At 40.5% G+C, this 13,368-nt stretch overlaps 1 protein-coding gene across 4 annotated transcripts in view; it reads left to right on the top strand.

Moving 5' to 3' along the window:
- The window catches only part of LOC143027054 (vesicular acetylcholine transporter-like), a 572,364-nt gene that overhangs the window by 386,188 nt on the left and 172,808 nt on the right, over positions 1-13,368 (top strand). For all 4 annotated transcript variants that reach the window (XR_012966558.1, XR_012966559.1, XR_012966560.1 and 1 more), the window contains one exon: positions 7,709-7,785. Coding sequence is in view for 1 of the 4 variants with exons in the window: in XM_076187956.1 (XP_076044071.1) it covers positions 7,728-7,785 (58 nt within the window). In the remaining 3 variants the exon portion in view is untranslated. The remainder of the gene's footprint in view (positions 1-7,708; positions 7,786-13,368) is intronic.

Below are 13,368 nucleotides of genomic sequence, written 5' to 3'. Positions count from 1 at the left end.
CTTTTCCTCTTCCTCCTAATTCTCTTCCTCCTCTCCCTCCTCCTTTTCCTCGTCCTTGTCCCCTTCCTCATCCCCATCCTCATCCTATTCTTCCTCCTTTCCTCCTCCTCTGGAATCCTCCTTCTCCTCCTCTTCCTCCTCAGACATCCTCCTACTACTACTACTTCTCTTCCACCTCTTCCTCCTCTTCCTCTACTTCCTTCTATTCTTCCTCTTCCTCGTCTCCCTCCTCCTCTTCCTTGTTCTTGTCCTCTTCATCTTCTTCCTCACCCTCATTCTCCTCTTCCTCATCCTCATCCTCCTTTTCCTCTTCTTTTTCCTTCTCCTCCTCCTCTTCCTCATATTCTTCTTCCTCTTCCTCTTCCTTTTCCCCCTCCTCCTCTTTTTCATATTCTTCTTCTTCTTCATCTTCCTCGTCCTCCCTCCTTCTTCTCATCTTCCAAAAATATCCGTCCTCCCTTCCCTCGTTCGAGTTCTTTTTTTCTTGTTCTCTTCCCTCCTCCTCCTCCTCCTCCTCGTCCTTGCCGTTTTCTTCTCTCTCTCTCTCTCTCTCTCTCTCTCTCTCTCTCTCTCTCTCTCTCTCTCTCTCTCTCTCTCTCTCTCTCTCTCTCTCTCTCTCTCTCTCTCTCTCTCTCTCTCTCTCTCTCTCTCTCTCTCTCTCTCTCTCTCTCTCTCTCTCTGTCTCTCTCTCTCTCTCTCTCTCTCACTCTCTCTCTCTCTCTCTCTCTCTCTCTCTCTCTCTCTCTCTCTCTCTCTCTCTCTCTCTCTCTCTCTCTCTCTCTCTCTCTCTCTCTCTCTGTCTCTGTCTCTCTCTCTCTCTCTCTCTCTCTCTCTCTCTCTCTCTCTCTCTCTCTCTCTCTCTCTCTCTCTCTCTCTCTCTCTCTCTCTCTCTCTCTCTCTCTCTCTCTCTCTCTCTCTCTCTCTCTCTCTCTCTCTCTATCTATCTATCTTCCAATGAATTGCAGGCTTTCAAAACATTGTAAGGCCAATGGATGGGTATTTGTCGACAACTGGGACCACTTTTACGGTAGGAATCATCTATATACAAGGGACGGGGTGCACTTGTCGCCCAGAGGAATTCGGCTCCTTGCTGAATCCCTTGAGCGAGAATTAGGCATCCTACAAGGTATTTTTGGGTAGATTACGTGGGAGTAGGAATATAGTTTAGGTAATAGAAACAACTTAGAGAGGGACTGTGAAAAGAATCACCAAAGCAGGTGGAGGGAAGATAAAATTAAAGTTTACTATACAAATAGCAGAAGCATAATTAACAAGATTGATTTGCTGCGAGGTAAAGCATGCGTAGAGAATTTCGATACTATAGCTATTACTGAGTCCTGGATCAACATGGCTGATAAACATTTCCTTTCGGAAATCGAAATAGAAGGATATAATTTTTTTCACAAGGATAGGGTTGGCAGGAATGGGGGAGGTGTAGCACTTTTCGTTAAAAATGCATTAAAATGTATAATCAACAATTTGATTAAGGAAGAGAACTGTACGGAATCTATTTGGGTAGAGATTATAGGCAAGAATAAGAAAGTTATTATCGGCGTCTTGTATAGACCTCCTAACCTCAGCATTGAGCAGACTGATCCCCTGATTCATGAAATTCACAGAGCGTCCCAGTATAAAAATGTTGTGATCATGGGAGATTTTAATTATAGAAACATTGACTGGGAAACTTTAATAGGAGATCAGGAAACAAAGAAATTTCTAGATGTGGTGCAGGATAATTTCCTAAAACAAGTGATTACCGATCCTACGAGGGGAAAAATACTCTGGAATTAGTTTTAACTAATAATGAGCTCCTAATGAGTAACGTAATAGTGGGAGATAGTCTAGGCTCTAGCAATCATCGAGAAATAAGATTTAATATTATTTGGGAAGAATTAAAAAGTACGAATAACGTCCAAGTACCTGACTTCAGGAGAGAAAACTTTGACAATATAAAAACCTATTTAAAATTGAATATGAAATGTCATGCGAACGTTTTGAACATTGTCGAGTCTCGGTGAGTGACCGGGGGTCAGGTCATGACCAGTGGTTGGGTCACGGAGGGTAATATGCATACCTTAGGTCAGGTCATTTGGGGGCGAGGGCTCAACAGACAGGTCAGCGATTTGGATGAAATGTATAGCAATCTAACTGATTTAATTATTAATGCACAAAATACATTTATCCCCCTGAAGTCAATACGGAAAAATAGTTATACTCCCAAATGGATGACGAACAGATTGAAACATAAGATCGGAATGAAAAGAGGAATTTACGTAAAAATAAAAAACGGGGAAACACCTTAGATCAAGATATAACAAAATGGCAAAGCTGGTTAAAAAGAATACACGTACAGCCAAACGTAATTATGAAATCAAGGTTGCTAGTCAAGCGGAGAATCGGAGGAAAAAATGAGTGAGGAGTTTAACAATTATTTTCTATCGGTGTTACCCAATAAGAGGTTAAATAAAGTACCTGACTGCGATCCGATTTTCAGAGGGGATAAAGAAATTAGTCTATCTAATATCAGCATTAGTAAAGTAGAAGTAGTCAAACAGAATGAAAAACTTAAAGCTACAAAATCCCCGGGTCCAGACGAAATCCTCTCTCTCCCTTTCTCTCTCTCTCTCTCTCTCTCTATCTATATATATATATATATATATATATATATATATATGTATATCTTTCTCCCTCCCTCCCTCCCTCCCTCCCCCCCCCCCTCTCTCTCTCTCTCTCTCTCTCTCTCTCTCTCTCTCTCTCTCTCTCTCTCTCTCACTCTCTCTCTCTCTCTCTCTCTCTCTCTCTCTCTCTCTCTCTCTCTCTCTCTCTCTCTCTCTCTCTCTCTCTCTCTCTCTCTCTCTCTCTCTCTCCTCTTCTTCTTCGGATTTCTTTACATCCTTCTGACGCTGATCCATTGTATCTGTTGGCGTGTCATGTGTCACAAGCCTCTACATCGACTCGCCTTCTACAAAGGACTTTTTATATACGTATATATATATATATATACATATATATATATATATAATATATATATATATATATGTGTGTGTGTGTGTGTGTGTGTGTGTGTGTGTGTGTGTGTGTGTGTGTGTGTGTGTGTGTGTGTGTGTGTGTGTGTGTGTGTGTGTGTGTGTGTGTGTGCGTGCGTGTGTGTGTGTGTGTGTGTGTGTGTGTGTGTGTGTGTGTGTGTGTGTGTGTGTGTGTGTGCGTGTGTGTGTGTGTGTGTGTGTGTGTGTGTGTGTGTGTGTGTGTGTGCGTGTGTGCGTGTGTGCGTGTGTGTGTGTGTGTGTGTGTGTGTGTGTGTGTGTGTGTGTGTGTGTGTGTGTGTGTGTGTGTGTGTGTGTGTGTGTGTGTGTGTGTGTGTGTGTGTGTGTGTGTGTGTGTGTATTAGTCCATACTCTTTCCCTTCCACCTTATGTGAATCTTTATGAATTACTATACTGTATCGTCATCCAGGGGTCAGTCCGGTGGTCCAGCATAGGGCTAAGAGAATAAACATTTTAATTTTAAACTCAATCTAAACCAGCTAGAGCAAAACACAAACACGTATGTGTTTAATCTTCCTTATTTGTTTTTTCTTTCCTCTTTTCTCACTAATTTCTATTTTTTTTCTCTTTTTTTCTTGTTTCTTCCAATTTACTTCAATTTTGAGTTTTGCTTTCAAGCCAGGTCAACCTCATCAACTTTCGTCAAAACATTCATCTTTCTTTCTTTAATGATTGTTCTTTTTCTTTTCTTATGGTTCAGTCCTTCTGCGCTTCCTCCTTATCAAGGTGATGAATTATGAAAACGAGTGCAAGCGTTTATGAAACAGGATGAGTAGACGCAAAAAAGACAATGATGATGGAGAGTAAAGAAAACAAGTAAAGACGAGAAGAAGGAAAAAAAATTAAATGAGTTAGCCTTTCTTTGAGTAAACTTATTACATAAGTACACAAGAATGAAGGAGACTGCAAGAGACCATAACGCCTACACTAGGCAGTTCAATGCCCATGACCACCTGCCATCCCCATTCATAAAGTTGTCTAACTGTTTCTTAAAACGACCGATAGTTTCAGCGTTTACTACATGGTTATGAAGTCCATTCCATTCATTGCCCACCCTATTAGTAAGCCAATTTTTGCCTAATTCCATCTTAAATCTAGATATTCATTTAATTCCAACCAGAACAATCTCTTCAAAGTGCGTCGTTGCTTCAGAAAATATTATAAAGATTATCTTATTTCTCTTAGTACGCGTGAAGGGAAAGAGGGGTAGAGGATGAGGTAAGGGGAGGAGGGAGGGGAGGGGGAGGAAGGGAGTAGGAGGAATAGGGAAAAGAAAGAATGGAGGGAGAAGGTGTGTGGGAGGAGAATTGGAAAGGATGAACGAAGGGTGGGAAGGGGGAGGGGGGAAAGAGGGCGAGAGGTCTAAGAAAAGAGAGAAAAGAAGAAAGGGAGGGTGAAAGGAAAAGGGGAAGAGGGAAGTGGAGGTGAGGATGTGGCAAGGAGAAGGGGAAGGGAAGATCGCCACTGCCTAAAAACACCGCTGCGATTAGCTAGTGATTTGTTTCATAATATACGTACACTGCCTTTTATACACAAGGTTCAAGACAAACGAAAATAAGTCACTACATCCTGTCTGATCTTGATTTTTATTCCACAAAAAAATCCAAGGAATATTTCATTCAAGTAATCTCATATATATATATATATATATATATATATATATATATATATATATATATATATATATATATATATCAGATAATCTCTTTGGCAGTAGCGCACGGGACTCGAACCCGATGCGCTTGGAAGTAAACTCCCAAGACGCACTCACGCCTTAGACCTCTCGACCACTAAACAGCATAAAACCTTGGCAACTCATTTGTCTAACTGACTCTCGAGATTGGGGAGGGCGCTTACTACACCCATTAACCACCCGTTTCACCACCAAGGCCGCTGCATCAAGTGGGAGTTGTAAGGGCCGGTTCGAATCCCTTCACGCATGTCGCCAACGTAACCATTATGCGACATGCGTGAAGGGATTCGAACCGGCCCTTACAACTCCCACTTGATGCAGCGGCCTTGGTGGTGAAACGGGTGGAGATTGGGTGTCGTGAGCGCCCTCCCCAGTCTCGAGAGTCAGTTAGACAATGAGTTCTCAAGGTTTTATGCTGTTTAGTGGTCGAGAGGTCTAAGGCGTGAGTGCGTCTTGGGAGTTTACTTTCAAACGCATCGGGTTCGAGTCCCGTGTGCTACTGCCAAAGAGATTATCTGATTGATGTCGCTGTCCAATAGGGAATTTCTCGAATGGTTACGTTGGCGACATGCGTGAAGGGATTCGAACCGGCCCTTACAACTCCCACTTGATGCAGCGGCCTTGGTGGTGAAACGGGGGGTTAATGGGTGGAGTAAGCGCCCTCCCCACTCTCGAGAGTCAGTTAGCCAATGAGTTCCCAAGGTTTTATGCTGTTTAGTGGTCGAGAGGTCTAAGGCGTGAGTGCGTCTTGGGAGTTTACTTCCAAGCGCATCGGGTTCGAGTCCCGTGCGCTACTGCCAAAAAGATTATCTGATTGATGTCGCTGTCCAATAGCGAATTTCTCGAATGGTTACGTTGGCGACATGCGTGAAGGGATTCGAACCGGCTCTTACAACTCCCACTTGATGCAGCGGCCTTGGTGGTGAAACGGGGGGTTAATGGGTGTAGTAAGCGCCCTCCCCAATCTCGAGAGTCAGTTAGACACTTAGTTGCCAAGGTTTTATGCTGTTTAGTGGTCGAGAGGTCTAAGGCGTGAGTGCGTCTTGGGAGTTTACTTCCAAGCGCATCGGGTTCGAGTCCCGTGCGCTACTGCAAAAGAGATTATCAGATTGATGTTGCTGTCCAATACCGAATTTCTCGAATATATATATATATATACATATATATATATATATATATATATATATATATATATATATATATATACATGTATATAGTGTGTACTACAAACGACATATGAACACCGTCTACAAAGAACACGAAAAAACACTTCGCCATATCATCACACGTAACATTCGACCCACCAACCCAGACACTAAGATACGCCTAATCGTATACTACAAAACCCCTAAAAAGCACACCCTATTAATGAAGAACAACAGCCAGCCCCCCACTCCTCTTCTACAAGAAGTCAATGTCGTGTATAAGTTTGATTGTCCTGTCGGTGATTGTCAGCACCACACCTCCTCATACATTGGCCTGACCTCTATGACCCTCTCCAAAATACTCACATACCATCTCCAGAGTAGCGCCATCAAGACACATATGATAAACAAACACAAAACCACCATCACCAGACAAACACTAAACGAAACCACAAAGCTCACGACCCCCTTCGCCTTAAGATGGTCGAAGCAGCGAACATTTACATCGGAAAACCTTCCATTAACATACAACTCATGCCCACAACCTTACTCCTAAACAGTAGACACACATATCACAAACAATAACACCCCTTTCCATAATCCACAAGAAAGTTGCTACTTCCACGTACGCAGTACTACGGATCACGGCAACAGAAATTGACCTCTCCCAATGTTCGGCCAATGTACGGCCTGTATATAAACCAATGTATTCACCAACCTTTGCAACTCCCTCCCTAAGGATGACCGAGTAAGGTCGAAATATGTATTGGAGAATTAAAAAAGAGAAAACAGTATCAAATGTCTTTTGGACACCTTCTCAGCTATTTGGAACCAGCACAGAAACTTGTTGCACGAGAGAAACTAAAGCTTCAATATAAACTCAACAACGCCGTTGTCGCTGTAGACTTCTTGAAATCATATATATATATATATATATATATATATATATGTAATGTTTGCATGTATGTATGTAATGTATGTATACATGCATGTATGTATTTATGTATGTATGTACGAACGTGTGTATATATTCTTGTATATAAAAAAGTATTAAGTGTGTAATTTAAACAATGTTATTGGGCCTCTGCTTCTACATCTGATAACTTTGATATAATTCAATCTCAGTGTCAAGTACACGAAATTATCAGTTCCAAAAGGCTGAATGTTGTTTTAATATCAAAATGATAATATATGTTGAACCCCTTTTGTTTTCTAAATAAAAAAATATCTGTGATTATTATTTATCACTGTTTAATTCAGAAAAAAAAAACAAGATACACTTGGTACTACATTTAAGTACTACCATTGGATGTGGTTTACAATATTTCTTCTTCCACCTAAACATGAAATCACAGTAGGGGGGAGGGGAGCTCACGGGAACAGCCACACCCTGGGCTGTTCCTGCAAACAAGCACACCCTTTCACGTGCTACTTCTAACAACACTTCAGGAACTGTGCAACATTCATGTCAGTAAACAGAAATGAAACCTCTTCTTCATTGAACGGAGGGAGGAATCTTACAGAAACAGCCACTTGATGAGCTGTTCCTTCCAACAAACACACCCTCTTACCTGCCACCGTTTAACAACATTGAAGAAATTTACGCCATGTTCTCATCAGTGTCAAGACACAGAAACCATCTTTCCTTCTGTCTCTCCTTCTGAGTCGTCTCATTTTTTCTTCGCGTCGACTTGCAGACCACCGTTTAACAAACATTGAAGAAATTGACACCATTTTCTCATCAGAGAGAAGACACAGAAACCATCTTTCCTTCTTTCATTCCTTCTTTCTGAGTCGTCTCATGTTTTCTTCCCGTCGACTTGCAGACCACGTGACGTAACCAAGATGGCCGCTCCACAACCGTCGCCCTCCCGCCTCGGCAAGATTACCAACATGGGTCAACGTGAGTCATTTTCCCCCAGCCCGTTTGTCACGATCTGCTCTGCTTTAGCTCTGCTCTTTTCTGCTCTCTGTCACGGCTCTTGCTCCTGCACGGCATTGGTCTAAAGCCCCCCGTTGCTGCTTAAAAAATATACACAAATATTTCACCATGCACGGGTCTGTGTCTTTAATCGAATGTAAATGTTTTCTTTAAAAAAGCCTTTTTTTGTCATAATGTTTGATACCTTCCCGTTCTTTAATAAACGGGAGGTCCCAAATTTTTTGCTAAACTAACTTTTCCACCAATGTTTGTAAAATTAAAACTGATTAGTTCATAAGTTAATTATACATTAAAAGAGGACGGCTTGACTTAAAAAAAAATTCCTCATTATGGAATCGAGTCTAAGAATAGCCCATTGTATACTTGGCGGTATATTTATAATCGTATTACTATCGTTATTACTGTTATTATCATAAATGTTATTATCATATTATCATTATCAATATTATTGATATATACTATTACTATTATCATTGTTATTGATATTACTATTATCATTATCATTATTATTATTATTATTATTATTATTATTATTATTATTATTATTATTATTATTATTATTATTATTATTATTATTATTATTATTATTATTATTATTATTATCATTATTATTATTATTATTATTATTATTATTATTATTATTATTATTATTATTATTATTATTATTATTATTATCATTATTATTATTATTATTACTATTATCATTATTATTATTACTATTATTATTATTACTCTCGCTACATACATACACATATATATATATATATATATATATATATATATATATATATATATATATATATATATATATATATACACACATATATGTATATATATATATATATATATTTATACATACATATAAATATATATATACATATATATATATACATATGTATATATATACATATATATATATATATATATATATATATATATATATATATATATATATACATATATAGTTCCAGGAAAGAATCGTAGTGGAGGGTTGATGGTGGAAATGTGTCTAGAAAGAGAGTTGATGATAGCAAATACAGTGTTTCGGAAGAAAGTCAAGCAATGTGTACACATGGGAGAGGGTGGTGGATGGAAGGGTGGTAAATAGAGCATTAATGGATTATATAGTGGTAAATAGGGATATGATAGGAAGAGTTAAGGATGTACATATGCTACGGGGAGAGGGTGGGGGAATATCAGATCATTTTTTGGTGGAAGGTAAGTTGAGAATGGAGGATAGATGGAGAAAGAGGAAAGGGACAAAAGGTAGGGAGGTGCTTAGAGTGAACTCTTTAAATGAAAAGGAGAAGGAGTACAAGAAGAAGCTGATGGAGGGGTGGGGGGGAGTAAAGGATAGAGTAGAGCTAGGAGTGAAGGAGAAATGGGAATGGTTCAAGGAGGGAGTCACAAAGTGTGCAAAGATGGTGTGTGGAACAAGAAGGACTGGGGGAAATAGAAGAAAGGGTAGTGAATGGTGGGATGAGGAAACAAAGAAGGTTGTAGAAGAGAAGAAGCGAGCTTTCAGAGATTGGTTACAAAATAGGACGAGGGAGTCATATGAGAGGTACAGAGAAAAAAAAAGTAAAGCAAAAGGTAGAGGAGGCAAAGAGGAGAGCAGATGTGAAATGGGGTAAGAGTATGACAGAAAATTTTGAAAGTAATAAAAATATGTTTTGCAAAGAAATTAAGAGAGAAGGCGAATCAAGTAGAGAAAAAAAGGTAAAAGGTGCAGATGGAGAGATGATAATGGAAGAGAAGGCAGTATGAGGAAGATGGGCAGAATATTTTAGGGAGTTGCTAGATGTGAAGGAGGATAAGGAGGGAAAGATAGCTGCAGTGGGAAATGCTAAGAAAATGACCGTGATGAGTGAGGAGACTGGAGGAGAAATAAGGAAGGATGAAGTGAAAGCAGCTGTTAATATGATGAAAGCAGGTAAGGCACCTGGTCTGGATGGATGCCATGCAGAATGTCTAAAAAAGGAGGTACAGTGATGGTGGGCTGGCTGGTGAGGTTATTTAATGTTTGCTGGAGAGAGGGGAGAGTGCCAGAGGACTGGAGGAGTGCCTGTATAGTTCCACTTTACAAGGGAAAAGGGGACAAGTGTATATGTAGTAGTTTCAGAGGGATTAGCTTGTTAAGTGTAGTTGGGAAGGCTTATGGGAGGATCTTGATTGAGAGGATTAGGAGAGGAACAGAGGGAGTAATTGGTGAGGAACAGTGTGAATTTAGGACGGGTAGAGGTTGTGTAGATCAGATTTTTGTGGTAAGACAGATATATGAGAAAGCTATAGGAAAGGGGAAGGATGTTTTTTGGGCTTTTATGGATCTGGAAAAGGCTTACGACAGGGTAGACAGAAAGGCATTGTGGGAGGTTATGCGGATTTACGGGATAGGAGGAAAGCTTCTAGGAGCTGTCAATAGTTTCTATGAGAGTAGTAGAGCTTGTGTCAGGATTAGAAATGGAGAGAGTGATTGGTTCGAGGTAAGGATGGGACTTCGTCAAAGATGCGTTATGTCGCCCTGGCTGTTCAACTTATACATAGATGGGGTAGTGCGAGAGGTAAACGCAAGGGTAGTGGGTCAGGGATTGGAGATGGTTAAAGAAAATGGAGAAAAGTGGGAGGTGAGCCAGCTGTTGTTTGCGGACGACACTGCGCTTGTGGCAGGATCGGAGGAGGGATTGAGGAAGTTGGTGGCAGAGTTTGGGAGAGTATGTGATAGATGAATGATGAAGATAAATGTGGGTAAAAGTAAGGTGATGAGATGTACAAGGGGTGAAAGTGGCAGAAGACTGGAAGTAAGCATTAAGGGAGAGCGACTGGAGGAAGTGGATAGTTTTAGATACTTGGGTGCAAATGTGGCAGGAAAAGGTGGAGTGAAGGTGGAGGTAGAATGTAGATTGAGAGAAGCGAGTAAATGCCTTGGTGGATTAAAAAGTGTAATGAGGAATAGACATTTGGGAATAGATGCTAAGAGGAGACTGTATGAAGGAGTGATTGTACCAACAGCACTGTATGGGGCAGAAACATGGAACATAAGAGAGGAAGAGAGAAGGAGTTTGAATGTGTTTGAGATGAGGTGTCTGAGAAGTATGATGGGGGTTACTAGGCTAGATAGAGTGAGAACAGGGGTAGAAAGGGAGTTGAGAGATAGAGTTGATGAAAGAGTATTGGGATGGTTTGGACACATGGAAAAATGAATGAAGAAAGACTAGTAAAAGAAGTATGGAAGGCAGTTATGGAGGGAGTGAACATGAGGGGGCGTCCTAGGATGAGGTGGATGGATGGGGTGTAGGGGGCTTTGGGGAAGAGGGGAATGTCTGTTGAGGAAGGACGGAAGAGGACAGAAGACAGGGGTGAATGGAGAATAGTTGTATATGGATGTTGTTGTGATGCATGAGGTGGAATGGGCGGGGGAATGGGGAGTGAGGTAGTATGTGTGAGCAAAATTTGAAGCAGCCCGAAGGGATTTCTCCCCGTCCTCTCCTTTTATGCATGGGGGGACGGAGAGGGGGGGTCGCCGATTTAATGAAGCGGCATTGCTATGGATGTGCTGTGTCTTGCGACACTGCTTCTGACCCAGGGCAGTGGACAAGGTGCAGGGATGAGCCGTCATCCAGGAGGTGCTAAGATAGAGGGAGGGTGGAGGGGTGTGGAGTGTATTCAGGGATGGAATGGGTGGGAATGATTTTATGCATTTTCCTTTTTGGCTACCTCCCTTGCAAGGGGGAAAAAGCCTTGGTATATGTATGTATGTATGTATGTATGTATGTATGTATGTATGTATGTATGTATGTATGTATGTATGTATGTATGTATGTATGTATGTATGTATGTATGTATGTATGTATACATATACATTATTTATGTGTGGGGGGCTTGTGCCTGTATATATACATATATTTATATGTATATATATATATATATATATATACATATATATATATATATATATATTATTTAAAATATACATGTATGTATTTATGTATACACACATATGTATAGTATATATACATATGGATATATATAGATATAAATATATAAATATATACATACATATATGTATATATATATATATATATTTATGTATGTATATATATATATATATATATATATATATGTATATATCTTTGTGTGTGTGTGTGTGTGTGTGTGTGTGTGTGTGTGTGTGTGTGTGTGTGTGTGTGTGTGTGTGTGTGTGTGTGTGTGTGTGTGTGTGTGTGTGTGTGTGTGTGTGTGTGTGTGTGTGTGTGTGTGTGTGTGTGTGTGTGTGTGTGTGTGTGTGTGTTTACACACGTTAATTTGCGCTTTAATTCCGTGTAATTACGGTCGACAATGACAAGGACCTCGATGTAAGAATATACGGAAAATACTATGTAGTCAAGCTATGTATTCGAATCAAGCTGAGCCGTAACATGTGCAAAGTGACTGAAAGCATTGCGCTGTCAACAGGGATATAAGTTGAGCACAATTTCTAATATTCGTATGGTCCATTTACATATAAACTGATTTTATATCCATACATATAGTGCATATGTAAGTCAAGTATACAAATATAAGAAATTGAGTTCAACTTATATCCCTCTTGATAGCGCAATGGTTTAAAACACTGTGTACTTGCTATATCTCAGTTTGGTTTGAGTCCATAGCTTCACTACGTATCAGTTTCGGTATACAGCTTACATTAAGCTCCTTGTCGGTCTCGTTCGTGAATGTATGGAATTAACGTGTAAGTTAATGCGGTTGAAGACATGAATAACCATATCCTGGGGACCAATCTGTTTATATATATAAACATATATACATACATACATACATACATATACCAAGGCTTTTTCCCCCTTACTAGGGAGGTAGCCAAAAAGGAAAAGGCATAAAATCATTCCCACCTATTCCATCCCTAAAAACACTCCACACCCCTCCACCCTCCCTCCCATCTTAGCACCTCCTAGATGACGGGTCATCCCTGCACCCTGTCCACTGCCCTGGGTCAGAAGCAGTGTCGCAAGACACAGCACATCCACAGCGACCCCCCCTCTCCGTCCCCCTATATAAAGGAGAGGACGGCGAGAAATCCTTTCGGGATGCGTCAAAATTTTGCTCACACACACTACCTCACCCCCCATCCCCCCGTCCATTCCACCTCATGCATCACAACATCTTCCATATACAACCATTATCCATTCACCCCTGTCTTCTGTCCTCTCCCGTCCTTCCTCAACAGACATTCCCCTCTTCCCCATCTCATCCTAGGACGTCCCCTCATGTTCACTCCCTCCACATCTGCCTTCCATACCTCCTTTACTAGTCTTTCTTTACTCATTCTTTCCATGTGTCCAAACCATCCTAATACTCTTTCATTAACCCTATCTCCCAACTCCCTTTCCACCCCTGTTTTCCTCCTCACCTCCTCATTTCTCACTCTATCTAGCCTAGTAACCCCCATCATACTTCTCAGACACCTCATCTCAAACACATTCAAGCTCTTTCTCTCTTCCTCTTTTATGTTCCATGTTTCTGCTCCATACAGTGCTGTTGGCACAA

This window comes from Oratosquilla oratoria, chromosome 1 (genome assembly GCF_046742065.1).
Source record: "Oratosquilla oratoria isolate Oo_2021 chromosome 1, ASM4674206v1, whole genome shotgun sequence".
NCBI classification, from domain to species: domain Eukaryota; kingdom Metazoa; phylum Arthropoda; class Malacostraca; order Stomatopoda; family Squillidae; genus Oratosquilla; species Oratosquilla oratoria.
The sequence above is the reverse complement of the archived record's forward strand: the minus strand, read 5'-3'. Positions and strand labels throughout refer to the sequence as shown.